This window comes from Salmo trutta, chromosome 2 (assembly GCF_901001165.1).
Source record: "Salmo trutta chromosome 2, fSalTru1.1, whole genome shotgun sequence".
Classification (NCBI taxonomy): Eukaryota; Metazoa; Chordata; class Actinopteri; order Salmoniformes; family Salmonidae; genus Salmo; species Salmo trutta.
Genome location: NC_042958.1, coordinates 60,242,516 through 60,256,193, shown reverse-complemented (window position 1 = coordinate 60,256,193; position 13,678 = coordinate 60,242,516). Strand labels below are relative to the sequence as shown.

Genomic DNA, 13,678 nt, shown 5'->3' with positions numbered 1-13,678 from the left:
ATCCTTTTTCCGATCCTTTTTGAGGAGAAGAATGTAACATCTTTCCTCGCGGAGTTTTAGACCGAGTCCTATAGGGGTGGCAAAGAGCGAAGCTGTTCGACATTCTTTTGCATTCAATTTATTCTTATTTAACCAGGCAAGTCAGTTAAGAACAAATTCTTATATATAATGACGGCCTTCCCCAGCCAAACCCGGACGACGCTGGGCCAATTGTGCGCCGCCCTATGGGACTCCCAATCACGGCCGGATGTGATGCAGCCTGGATTCGAACCAGGGACTGCAGTGACGCCTCTTGCATTGAGATGCAGCGCCGTAGACTCGGGTCTAGAGCAGACTCGTCTAGAAAAGGGAAAGTTCAATGTCTGAAGAGGTGGAGACTGTTGCGCAGTGACGGTTTTCTCGGCGTTTGTTTGGGTTCATTTGAAAATGATCTTTATAGTGTAGGGAAGGGTTATTGTTTTACAAACCGACAGAGCGATTAAGCCAGCTCAGACATACGAATGATAGCGCGCATGTGTTGATGGATGTCTGTCCATCTATATCCATCGATTGATCAATAGGCGCATCTGGATAGCATCAATTGTGACTTTAACTTGGCAATGGATTTGCATCCATCCATGTCCCAAAATGGTACCCAAATACAGCTGGCTATAGTTCTTATAAAATAAAAAATTCAGCTCATTCAACCTAGCCTATCTTTATTAAATTCTCTCCCCAAAAGTTATCAGTGTAACATACGGTACAGATTACAGTTATTATTTACAAATACAAACTTTTTCCTGTCTTATCTAACCTATTTTGGCATTAGGCCAGGCCTATATCAATGATCTACTAGTAACAAGCGGACAGAATTCCTGTTAAACTGCCACTTCCTCAACTGCAAAATGTAGGCTATCATGTTTTTCCATACACCTATAATATCACACAAATGATGGCAATTACCATATTTTTGGGAAAACAAAAGGTTTCCAGTGATTTATCCTTAGTTGTATGTGATCGATCTTGCACATGATTAAACTATCTCAGTCATTCCAATGTGACCTGCGTCCGCCATACCGTTTTGATAGGACTGCACGGCTACAACATCCACAAGACCAGCGCGCGCGCCAGGGCGCACTCCAGTCATCAGCCAAGGTAACCCACGCGTGGTGTTCGGGTATCATCATCGTTAGTACAATAGTCACTTTGAACAACGCAGCACTTGCCACAAAGGTAAATATTTGTTACATTTTTAGTATAAGCCTAAATAAAATCAGCATGTATTTAGGTCCTACACAATATTTTATGCAACACGAATATAGTGTTTTAATTATCGTGGGAAGCTTCTGAAAATGAAACCATGAGCAAACAAGTCGATCATTAGCCTAGTTTTTTTATTTACTAATTTGCTTGCGAGTGACTTATTTATCGTATACAACACTCTCAATTAACAGACAAAAAAACGTAATTAGGACTAATTCATTAGTGGTTATGATTAAGAAGGCTACGTCTTAGATATGGGTGATTATGCTTAAGAACATTGTATTGGCGTTCCTATTAACCTATTCTATTTCTGTATTATTGTACCTAAATACCAATTCGTCAAATTAAGTTCTGTAATGTAGAAAAGTGGCCATTGCATTAGGCTTGTGGCGCCCCACTTATATCACGCCCCACTTATATTTATTGCTTCTTTTCCTTAAAAATCGACACTTAGGTCGTAGACAATTGAAATGAGACTATTTTGTCTGTGGTGTAGCCTAAACGTAGCCTCATCATACGTGCTAAGGAGCTTTATAGTCACCTTCACTCAGTGCCGGCCCTAGCCTTTTGGGGACCAAAGCGAGATTTGGTTGGGGGGGCACCTTGTGAAAAAACATTTTAGTGGCCCCCCCTTTTGACGATAAAGAGAAACATTTATGTTGTAAAGTACATTTCCTGCAATTCTACACATTTTGCCATGGGGCGGAGAGAACAGTTTGCAATTGTATAACAAATTTCATGCAATTCTACTGAATTTCAATTCTACTAATTTTGCCATGGGGCAGAGAGAAACATTTTGCAGTTTTACAGCGAATTTCCGGAAATTCTACACATTTTGCCATGGGGGAGATAACATTTTTCAATTTTATAACACATTTCATGCAATTCTACTCATTTTGCCATGGGGCAGAGACATTTTGTCCTTTAGTTTTACAGCTAATTTCCTGCAATCCTACCTATTTTGCCATGGGGTGGAGAGAACTTTTTGCAGTTTTAAGGCTAGTTTCCTGCAATTCCAAACATTTTGCCATGACTTATGCAATGTTACTATGCTATCTGAGTGAGAATGATGAACAAAATTAAAATGGGCCCCCTGGAGGTTAGGGCCCATGGACACGTGCCCTGCGTATCTAGTCGGTTTTCGGCCATGATTACTACAAGTTTAGATAGCTGGCTAAACTAACTACCAATCAAAAAATTGTCAGCTGACATGGCTAATTGAGTGACTGTTAGTGACTGACATAATAAGAGAAAAACTGCTGATGCACAACCACATTTCGAAATTGCACCTGCTATATTCTATTATTCTTACTCTCAGTAAGGTGAGAACAGTTGCCAAAAATGTATAATAAACACACACACATATATAATATATAGTGTGTGTGTGTGTGTGCGTGCGTGCGTGCGTACGTACGTACGTACGTACGTACGTACGTACGTACATACATACATACATACATACATACATATATATATTCTTTAAATTTTTTGGTCAGAGGCCCCCTAGCTGCCGGGAGCCCTAAGCAACTGCTTATGTCGCTTATGCCTGGGGTGGGCCCTGCCTTCAATTGATAGCGTCATTGTAGGCTTTTGACAGAGGTTATTCCATTTTCTTGCATCCTCCTCATTCAAGCATGTTTTCCCGACAGAACTAAAAATGGCAGAGGATATTGCGACTAAGCTCCAGAACTACCGCACTGCTCCCTTCGATGCCAGATTCCCCAATCAAAATCAGACAAGGAACTGCTTCTACAACTATCTGGGTAAGTCTAGACTCCAAGGTCAAAGTCTAGGACTGGTCCTGTCGTCATACCAGTCACGTAGGCAAGTACAGATAAATCCTGTATTTACCCAGTGCCTTTCTTAATTGTGAATGTGTTTAGTGTGTGCCAATTAATTTTGTGGGACAGAACCATGTCCTTGTGGAAAACTTCTATTTTAGAATGTGTGTCAAAAAGGTGATTCATTTATCTGGTAAAATAAGGGTCACAATTAAAGACCCTGACCTTAATCTTTTTAGAGGACTGTAATCCAATTTTGTATATTTACACAAGACCAGTGACAAGACCACAACCCTTGCCCTGTAGACATTGACGTGCACATTTTTTCCCAACATCCCCATTGTTGTTGCTATATTTATAGATTATCATCGCTGCCAAAAATCCCTGGACGCCAAAGGAGTCGACACTGCCCCGTGTGACTGGTATAAGAGGGTCTACAAATCACTGTGCCCCATTTCCTGGGTAATGCTTTTAAGATATTATTTTTCATTAGCTAAAAGTCCTTAAGTGAATTGGATAGGATTTCTGAAGTAGACCTACAGTATTGATAAACTGTGGGTTGACTGACTGGTCTATAAGTACATTGAGGTCATTTGAGGTCATGTGTCCATTGTTCATCCTCTTACACATTTTTATTCACTTTAAAAGCAAAACAACAGGCTATTATGGTACATAGTGTGATTTGCTACACTGAACTGAATTTCAAGCATGGCTTTTTTATTTTTTTATTAAAGAGGTTACTGGGTTCAAAGGGTTATAGACATCATTTGAAGGGTTATAAAGGGTTATAGACATCATTTGAAGGGTTATAAAGGGTTATAGACATCATTTGAAGGGTTATAAAGGGTTATAGACATCATTTGAAGGGGGTCTGTCGTCAACTATTGCTGGTACAACAGACAGTAAGCATTATTGGAGAAAAAAGCTCAGGCCTTATTCAGCTAGCCCTATTCTGAGCTATACATGACTCCGGCCTTATCAAGTCAAGCAAATAGTGGCCATGAAAAGGCAAACTCTTTAGTCAGCAGAGTTAATATTCAAACATGTGATACCTCTCAGAGTTCATTGACCTTTCGCAAAATGAGATACTGTATTACTATACCCAATCCAAATCGAATAAAAATCATGCAGGATAATTGGTCTGTTACAACTACGTCAACATGTAGGGGTTTTAACTGGTCTGGTCTGTCAAGTAAATGTTTATTTTACCCGTTTGTCCCCCAGATCCAGAAATGGGACGACCAGAGGGAGGAGGGGACCTTCCCAGGGAAAATTTGAATGGCATCTCCAAAGAAGTGTACTTCATGGCAATATGTTTGTATGAGTAGGACTCCAGGTCGGTCGTCCACTACTCCTTTGGAATGTGAGCAGAGTATAACTGAATACCGTAGTCATTCCTTATCAAAGAGAATAATTGTGTTGCAGATTCTGCATTAAAGTGTCTTGGGCGATATTTATCAAACTGAAGAGTCCATATATTTTTGGGGGGCATTAAAGAGAAGCAGCATTACATGACATCATGACACCAAGACTCACTGTCACTTGTTTTAAAAGGATTTCATTTTATTTATTCAAATAAAATACACTTATTTGAACAAGATTAAAAAAATAATAAAAATATTTCAACACGGAATGTCACACTTAACAGTAATAACACCATCACTCAAAGCATGACTGAGGTGCAGTGTGAAGCCTATACCCACAGAATGACATTTTAAAATCAAATACATAAAACTGCATTTAAAAAAAACCATGTAACTCCTCTATCATATACAAGAGTATTTAGTAAGAAATAGGCTATATTGTGGCTCGATGAAGCAGCAAATTCTTTTGAAAATACAAGGGTCTACCTTTTTAAATTTGTAACAGAAGCCACAACTGTGGTAACTTGTCCATGCAACAAAATACTACTGGGTATAAGGTATACCACGCCAACTATAGATTATACTCAAACATTCAAGGTTTCAGCAAAGATCCATCCCTTTGTAAAGATCACATTTTACCTATTTGAGGTATGTTTTCAGTGTTTGCATATTAAATATTTCTGGTTACATATGGTTACATATTCTTAGGTGTTTTTCAACTAAAGGCCAAAATGTTGTTTACACAACAATGTATATCTTGATAATATATCTAAACTTTTGGAAATAACAATATTTTAGCCTACAACTATTGCTACAAGTGGGTGTCTCAAATAACTGTTTGCATATCAAACAACTTCAATAAAGGTCACTTAGTTTGCAAACATGTCTTTGTAATACATAGTGTTGAACGTCTATAGTTTCACTGATATATTACTTAATCAAAAATATTATATATTAATATATTCAGGATTGCAAAATGTATATCTAAGCAAGTGTACTGTTTTTGTGTTAAGCAAATGCAGCGGCCTAGGATGGCTTAAAACTGTATCCGACCTATTGCTTCATACCAATACTCAGTACCGATGCCTGATTCTACTTCATGCAACAGTCAGTCATATTATCCACCCTGCGTTATAAATCTTTCAAAGGTTAAACCTCCATCCGACACCACAGACACCTAGAAAAATCATTCGACTGTGAGATATTAGACTAGAGAAAATATGAACTGGTTTACTGCACAGCATTCAGATGGGGTTGGTTCACATTGCAGGTGCATTACTCAATTGTCGTGTGTTATGCCACTAGGCTAGGGGCTATTAAAACTAGGCCTTTCATCAACACAACTCATCCATAAATGTAGGATCTGGATCCCATCTATTAAGAGCGTACTTGTTGCCACGGAGTTGATCTTTGAGTAGCTCTGCACCACGAGTGGCAGGAGAACGCAGCACAACATCAAGAGGAGCAGCGACAGACAGGAGTAGTAACATCACCAGGCACAAAGATGGCCGACATAGCAGCCTAATATAGGTTCACTCTGACACTGTGAAAAGGACAATCGCAACTGGAGTTACTACAAAAAAGGTTCTACGTGTGCGATGCAGTACTGACGTAGTACTACACAGGTACTGTACATATGATGTAGTACTACACAGTTATTATGTGATGTAGTACTACTACACAGGGACTACTAATCGGATGTAACGTTAGCACTACACAAGTACTATACATCTGATGTAGTACCTCAAAGGTACTATTAATCTGATATAGTATTACACAGGTACTATACACCTGTAGGAGTCTAGAGAGATCGGAGTGACAAGAGAACCAATCCAACCAGAAAGTGGAAGGCCAATCCTGTGGGCGGATGGATACAAACCCAATGTGTTCTGTACAAGCCTCTTCAAAAGTAGACCCACCCCACACACACACAAGAGCTGTCACTAGGCAACACTATAGTGCAATGACTGATGGAAGACAATGGGAGTTGTTTTCTTTTCGGCTGGTCAAGGATATGTGTTAAAAGTCCCCCGAGTGGGATAGTGCAGATAGTCAGTAAATCCTCATCCCTTCATTACTGTTCCCTACAATTAACCAGTGAGACACCAACCACCATCTGACTTTCTGATCGTCTGCCTGTCAGTCCGTCTGTCAGTACCTCCTTTTCCCCAGCTTTCCAGTGTCTGTCATGCAGGTTTTAGGCCGAAGCGCTGCAAGATGGGAAACCAAATATGGTTTTGGTTAATTATAGTGTCCAAAAAAGTCAAGGGTTGTTCACACACAAAAATAGATAAAACATCAGAAATTCCATGTTTAAAAAAAAAACATGTATACTGCTCAAAAAAATAAAGGGAACACTTAAACAACACAATGTAACTCCAAGTCAATCACACTTCTGTGAAATCAAACTGTCCACTTAGGAAGCAACACTGATTGACAATAAATTTCACATGCTGTTGTGCAAATGGAATAGACAACAGGTGGAAATTATAGGCAATAAGCAAGACACCCCCAATAAAGGAGTGGTTCTGCAGTTGGTGACCACAGACCACTTCTCAGTTCCTATGCTTCCTGGCTGATGTTTTGGTCACTTTTGAATGCTGGTGGTGCTTTCACTCTAGTGGTAGCATGAGACGGAGTCTACAACCCACACAAGTGGCTCAGGTAGTGCAGCTCATCCAGGATGGCACATCAATGCGAGCTGTGGCAAGAAGGTTTGCTGTGTCTATCAGCGTAGTGTCCAGAGCATGGAGGCGCTACCAGGAGACAGGCCAGTACATCAGGAGACGTGGAGGAGGCCGTAGGAGGGCAACAACCCAGCAGCAGGACCGCTACCTCCGCCTTTGTGCAAGGAGGAGCAGGTGGAGCACTGCCAGAGCCCTGCAAAATGACCTCCAGCAGGCCACAAATGTGCATGTGTCTGCTCAAACGGTCAGAAACAGACTCCATGAGGGTGGTATGAGGGCCCGACGTTCACAGGTGGGGGTTGTGTTTACAGCCCAACACCGTGCAGGACGTTTGGCATTTGCCAGAGAACACCAAGATTGGCAAATTCGCCACTGGCGCCCTGTGCTCTTCACAGATGAAAGCAGGTTCACACTGAGCACGTGACAGAGTCTGGAGACGCCGTGGAGAACGTTCTGCTGCCTGCAACATCCTCCAGCATGACCGGTTTGGCGGTGGGTCAGTCATGCTGTGGGGTGGCATTTCTTTGGGGGGCCGCACAGCCCTCCATGTGCTCGCCAGAGGTAGCCTGACTGCCATTAGGTACCGAGATGAGATCCTCAGACCCCTTGTGAGACCATATGCTGGTGCGGTTGGCCCTAGGTTCCTCCTAATGCAAGACAATGCTAGACCTCATGTGGCTGGAGTGTGTCAGCAGTTCCTGCAAGAAGAAGGCATTGATGCTATGGACTGGCCCACACGTTCCCCAGACCTGAATCCAATTGAGCACATCTGGGGCATCATGTCTCTCTCCATCCACCAACGCCACGTTGCACCACAGACTGTCCAGGAGTTGGCGGATGCTTTAGTCCAGGTCTGGGAGGAGATCCCTCAGGAGACCATCCGCCACCTCATCAGGAGCATGCCCAGGCATTGTAGGGAGGTCATATAGGCACGTGGAGGCCACACACACTACTGAGCCTCATTTTGACTTGTTTTAAGGACATTACATCAAAGTTGGATCAGCCTGTAGTGTGGTTTTCCACTTTAATTTTGAGTGTGACTCCAAATCCAGACCTCCATGGGTTGATAAATTGGATTTCCATTGATTATTTTTGTGTGATTTTGTTGTCGGCACATTCAACTATGTAAAGTTGTCGGCACATTCAACTATGTTTAAGTGTTCCCTTTATTTTTTTGAGCAGTGTATTTTCTCCCCTTGCATTTCAGCAGGCAGGGGGGACATTCACACAGATGTTTTGTTGTATTTGGTATGTTTAAAAGACACCGAAACATTTGGGTCAATAATAGTGTAGAAATATCACCTCTAACAATATCGATAATGTAACAAGGTAGTTAAAGCTTTTTGTTTAATTTGCTCCTCACTGTTTATTGTATTACACGTGGTATTTTAAAATGTATATTTACTGAACAAAGAAATTCTGAATGAATTGCATTGGCTACCTGGATCAGCTGTTTGTTTCTTCTTGTTGTGATGGACTATCTGATTCTCATTGGTCATCTTCACATCTTGGTCCTCCACATAGTTGCTGCAAAACAAAACAAGGAGGGGAAAACAAACCAGTTTCATTTCTGCCCGTGCATAATCTGGCCGGGTATATGAAAGGCTGGAGCACAGGAGCCACGGAGGACACAAAATGGAGGACGGACAGACAAGCAAGCTCGAAGGTCCACGTCTTATGTCCTACAAAGAAGCTACAGAGAGGTGGAGTGACAAGGGACCAGGAGGTCTGTTGGAACTTGAAGAACTTGGCATCACAAGCTAAGCTGCGGGTTGGAGGTTGGGATGACTGGGGTGACTTGGGGATATGAACGCAACCTGAGGGAGGGCTGACTGACACAAGGCCAATCTGGGACTCTGTTACTCACTGTTTCAGATCGTGATGTCTGCTACTACTGCGGGGGCTGGAGTAGAGAGAGCACATCTCCGTTTAACAAAGAAAAAGACTTCAGTGCCAATCACTCACTGTTAGAACTAATAGGAATGTCCGTCCTTGTAAAGACATGACAGTTCCTCCACTATCCTACACAGTCTCCTTCCATTTCAAACAACTCATTTAAAATCAAATTTTATTTGTCACATGCTTCGTAAACAACATATGAATATGGTAAATTACTTCACATACTCTGCCACTATGAACACGCTGACAACAGCTGGACAGAAGAACCAATAACCATGTGTGCAAATTGTTGGCCAAAGCAGCCAAACCAATCTGCACCTGTGTGAATTTTGATGAACAGGCAGCAGAGCAAATCATTTGCTGATATCAGGCTACAGCAGCCAATCCCATGCTTGGTTACCTGATTACGGTGTTCCTTTCACGGTGGGCGATGCGGGCGTTGTCGGTGAAGAGGATAGTGTGGTAGGGCAACACCGGGTCACAGGTGGGCAGGATGCCCCGCGCCGCCTGGCTCACGCTGTCCAAGACGCCGTTATACACCAAGAGGTCATCGACTAACAGCTACACGAAGGAAGACACAAAGGAAGACACGAAGGAAGACACAAAGGAAGGCTAAAAGGCGTCCATTACGCTACCCACAGGAGACTGTGGGAAGCATAGTGGAGGAACTCTCGTGTCTTTTCAAGGACAGACGTTCCTATTGGTTCTAACAGTAAGTCATTCATTTATTCGCTTTGATTTTCACCCAGAAAGTTAAACAGAGAACATATTATTGTTTACATAAAATATCTAGGGAAGAGTGTATAGTAAGAATAATAAGAGCACTTTATTAGTCCGTTGTTGTCAGAAATTATTAATATTCTGCTCTGTTCCAAAGTCCTAAATTCTGGGTCTCTCTGATGAACATGGTCAGTGTTACCGTACGAAGGAGGAGAGAGAACAGAAGACTGACTTACCCCAAACTCCTTTACCCCCCTCTGTGGTGTCTTGGAGTAGTTCCACAGTTTGATCATGGACACGGTCACTGGCTGGTCAAATATGAGATACACGCGATTCACCAGTCCGGGGAGTACCGGTGCTAGCCACATGTGTCTGCCATCATGAGTGCCATCTACCAGCTTATCTGGAGTCCTCACATCGCCGTTCACACTGTCCAGGACATTCACACTGTCTGGGAATGCAGCGATATCTAGGAGAAGCACTGTTAAAGAATGGACTCAGCCAATCTGTGTTGTCTACTATGGCTTTACTCCTGCCATTTCCATTTCCTCCACTAGAAGACCCCCTTTAATTATTTCAGGGTACATTTTTTGTTTGGGATTTTACCAAACTTGGTCCCGGCTTTGGTTCCTACTTCATGGCCAAGCTGCAAGATCAAAATTGGCTATATTGTAGACATTTATGAAAATAAATAAAAATTATAATAAAATTGCTTTTTGGTGTTCATTTAAGGTTAGGGTTAAGTGTGAGGTTATCAGTGTGTTTAAGGTTAGGTCTAAAATCAGAATTTAAGAAGATAAATTATAGAACTAGGCAGAGTTTTCGACTTTGCAAGTTGGCCAGATAGTGATGACAGTACAGGGAGAGCAGGCTTTCGTTCCACCCTAGCACTAAACAAACCGGATTCAACTAATCGGGTGTTTTAATGCTGGGCTATAACGAAAGCCTATACACCCTGTGGATTTCCAGGACCAGGGTTGGTGACCAGTCTCTGGTCAGACTCGAGGTATCACGCTAGCTACATGACCAAAAGTATGTGGACACCTGTTCGTTGAACATCTCATTCAAAAATTATGGGCATTAATATGGAGTTGGTTGCCCTCTTTGCCACTATAACAGCCTCCACTCTTCTGGGAAGTCGTTCCACTAGATGCTGGAACATTGCTGCAGGGACTTGCTTCCATTAAGCCATAAGAGCGTTAGTGAGGTCGGGCACTGATGTTGGGCGATTAGGCCTGGCTCGCAGTCGGCGTTCCAATTGATCCCAAAGGTGTTTCGATGGGGTTGAGGTCAGGGCTCTGTACAGGCCAGTCAAGTTCTTCCACGCCGATCTCGATAAACCCTTTTTGTGGGGGCATTGTCATGCTGAAACAGGAAAGGGACTTCCCCAAACTGTTGCCACAAAGTTGGAAGCACAGAATTGTCTACAATGTCATTGTATGCTGTAGCGTTAAGATTACCCTTCAATGGAACGAAGAGGCCTACCCGAACCACGAAAAACAACCCCAGACCATTATTCCTCATCGACCAAACTTTAAGTTGGCACTATCCATTGGGGCAGGTAGTGTTATCCTGGCATCTACCAAACCCAGGCAGATTTGTCCATCTGACTGTCAGATGGTGAAGCGTGATTTATCACTCCAGAGAACGCGTTTCCACTGCTCCATAGTCCAATGGAGGCGAGCTTTACACCACTGCAGCCAACGTTTGGCATTGCGCATGGTGATTTTAGGATTATGTGCGGCTGCTCGACCATGGAAACCCATTTCATGAAGCTCCCGACGAACAGTTATTGTGCTGACGTTGCTTCCAGAGGCAGTTTGGAACTCTGTCGTGAGTGTTGCAACCGAGGACTGATGCTTTTTAAGTGCTTCTGCACTCGGTGGTCCCATTCTGTAAGCTTGTGTGGCCTAACACTTTGCAGCTGAGCCGTTGTTGCTCCTAGACGTTTCCACTTCACAGCACCAAGGCAGAAATTTGACGAACTGACTTGTTGGAAAGGTGGCATCCTATGACGGTGCCCCGCTGAAAGTCACGGAGCTCTTCAGTAAGGCCATTCTACTGCCAATGTTTGTCTATGGAGATTACATGGCTGTGTGCTCGATTTTATACACCTGTCAGAAACAGGTGTGGCTGAAATAGCCAAATCCACTAATTTGAAGGGGTGTCCACATACTTTTGTATATAGTGAAGCTCAGCCAGTCAGGTCTAGTGAGACTAGCGACCACCAAGTGCAGAATGCAGCAGTGATGGTTCTCAGTATGTGTGTGTATGTGTGTGTGTGTGTGGTGTTTACATTGTAAGTAAGATACTGTTGTCACTGAGGGGGATCTTCTCGTCGTTCTGGTCATAGAACTCCAGGCCGTTCATACCGATGTAGTAGGGGTCTCCCCAGGTGGTCAGCAGCTGCAGCTGGAAGATGACTGGTGGGTCAAGGGTTAAGGAAGAGAGACGTGGAGCCATGTACACACTCAGGACTTTGGCAGTCATCAAGTCATTTAGTGACTGTCCAGATCACAGTATCCCAGCAGGCAAAACTGGTTGGAATGACATTTACGAAAAGCAAAACAATAATAATATTTGTCAATTTTATCCACTATAAGGTGATTTATTTATTGTTGGGGTCAATTCTATCCACTGGTCGCATTATTTCTGCATGTCCATGTAAGGGGACTATGTAAGGTGACATGTTATGTTAGTAAAGGCATACTGTGTTCTGTGGGACTATTTCTTGTGAGCAGCAGGAGGAAGGATACATCCACAAGGCATGATGGGGGCCTCGTAGTCCATGCTGGCGTGCTCCTGTCTTTTGGAACCAGCTCTGAAAACCACACAAGACACAAACCTTAAGATTATATCTCATATTGTATAGCAGTACTGTAGTTGTAGCCGTGGCTACGGAAACTGAGCTTTCGCCCACGCACCACCCGCCCCTGCAGAAACATATTTTTTAAAGGTAAGGATCCGGATCACGTTCTGCCCATGTGTTATTTTATGCACACATTGTTTTTTCTAACGTAGCTCCCCCTCCCTTCATATTTCTGAACAGCTGAAGTAAAAACCCTGAGGAGATTTGAACGAACATATATATTATGAAAGTTACAAATCTTCTCTGTCAGTCTTTTGTGACAGCTATCACGGTTTGCACAAGCAGGACTCAGTCCCTACACTTTGGACCCATTTTGTGTAATCTTTATAGTTGTTACCATATCGTAGTTAGTGAAAAAGGAACACCTGTCTGCCTCCTGCATAGCCAATGCTGATGAAAAATGAACATTCAATCGCTAATTAGACTGCGTGTCTGTGTCTTGCTATGTTCCACCTCTGGGCAGCCGAACATTCTAGGCAGCCGAGCGTGTATCCGGACAGGGTAAAAAGAGTCTTGACAATGGGCAAGTTCGTTTTGCGTCATCTGGTGCCATAGTTACGCCATATGTTGATATCGTGGCGAGAGTAAATAGCTGCATGTAACTCAGCGGCTAAGAAGAACATGAAATCACTAGACTGCCTGTTTGTGTCGTGCTTATGTCTGCAACACGGACAACAAAGTTTGTACGAACATGTCGATAATGTATTTTGTGTAAAACATGCAAATAGCTGGGTCGAGAGTTTCAAGTTCCTTGTTGTCCACATCACCAACGAACTATCATGGTCCAAACATACCAACAGTCGTGAAGAGGGCACGACAAAACCTTTTCCCCCTCAGGAGACTGAAAAGATTTGGCATGGGTCCCTAGATCCTCAAAATGTTCTACAGCTGCACCATCGAGAGCATCCTGACCGGTTGCATCACCGCCTGGTATGGCAACTGCTCGGCATCTCACCGTAAGGCGCTACAGAAGGTAGTGCGTACAGCCCAGTACATCACTGGGGCCAAGCTTGATGCCATCCAGGACCTATATAATAGGCGGTGTCAGAGGAAAGCCCATAAAATTGTCAGAGACTCCAGTCACCCAAGTTATAGACCGTTTTCTCTTTTACCACA

The 13,678-nt window shown here is 43.0% G+C and overlaps 2 protein-coding genes across 4 annotated transcripts in view; one reads left to right on the top strand and one right to left on the bottom strand.

The window, feature by feature from the left end:
• The first annotated feature begins 865 nt into the window (after nucleotides 1-865).
• Nucleotides 866-4,485, top strand: cox6b1 (cytochrome c oxidase subunit 6B1). Of its 2 annotated transcripts, none has more exons than XM_029708997.1 (4): nucleotides 866-1,134; nucleotides 2,892-3,005; nucleotides 3,385-3,485; nucleotides 4,248-4,485. In XM_029708997.1, exons 2-4 carry the CDS (start codon nucleotides 2,900-2,902, stop codon nucleotides 4,299-4,301), a joined length of 261 nt encoding a protein of 86 aa, XP_029564857.1. In that variant the 5' UTR covers nucleotides 866-1,134; nucleotides 2,892-2,899; the 3' UTR covers nucleotides 4,302-4,485. The 2 variants fall into 2 exon arrangements, with proteins under 2 accessions (XP_029564857.1, XP_029564847.1); XM_029708987.1 differs by having other exon boundaries at nucleotides 869-1,212.
• An 80-nt stretch (nucleotides 4,486-4,565) lies between these two features.
• Nucleotides 4,566-13,678, bottom strand: part of katnip (katanin interacting protein) — a 32,845-nt gene continuing 23,732 nt past the window's right edge. For both annotated transcript variants that reach the window (XM_029708943.1, XM_029708953.1), the window contains exons 22-27: nucleotides 12,450-12,514; nucleotides 12,006-12,116; nucleotides 9,930-10,162; nucleotides 9,374-9,534; nucleotides 8,516-8,601; nucleotides 4,566-6,597 (exon numbers count right to left, since the gene is read on the bottom strand). In XM_029708943.1, coding sequence (XP_029564803.1) covers nucleotides 6,539-6,597; nucleotides 8,516-8,601; nucleotides 9,374-9,534; nucleotides 9,930-10,162; nucleotides 12,006-12,116; nucleotides 12,450-12,514 — 715 coding nt within the window. In that variant the 3' untranslated portion in view covers nucleotides 4,566-6,538. The remainder of the gene's footprint in view (nucleotides 6,598-8,515; nucleotides 8,602-9,373; nucleotides 9,535-9,929; nucleotides 10,163-12,005; nucleotides 12,117-12,449; nucleotides 12,515-13,678) is intronic.

What these genes read in the sequence shown, in the direction of transcription:
- cox6b1 (XM_029708997.1), top strand. Translation starts at nt 2,900, where the DNA reads ATGGCAGAGGATATTGCGACTAAGCTCCAGAACTACCGCACTGCTCCC. An exon ending in CTGCTTCTACAACTATCTGG is followed by an intron (nt 3,006 to 3,384) that starts GTAAGTCTAGAC and finishes CTATATTTATAG; the next exon opens with ATTATCATCGCTGCCAAAAA. An exon ending in CACTGTGCCCCATTTCCTGG is followed by an intron (nt 3,486 to 4,247) that starts GTAATGCTTTTA and finishes TTTGTCCCCCAG; the next exon opens with ATCCAGAAATGGGACGACCA.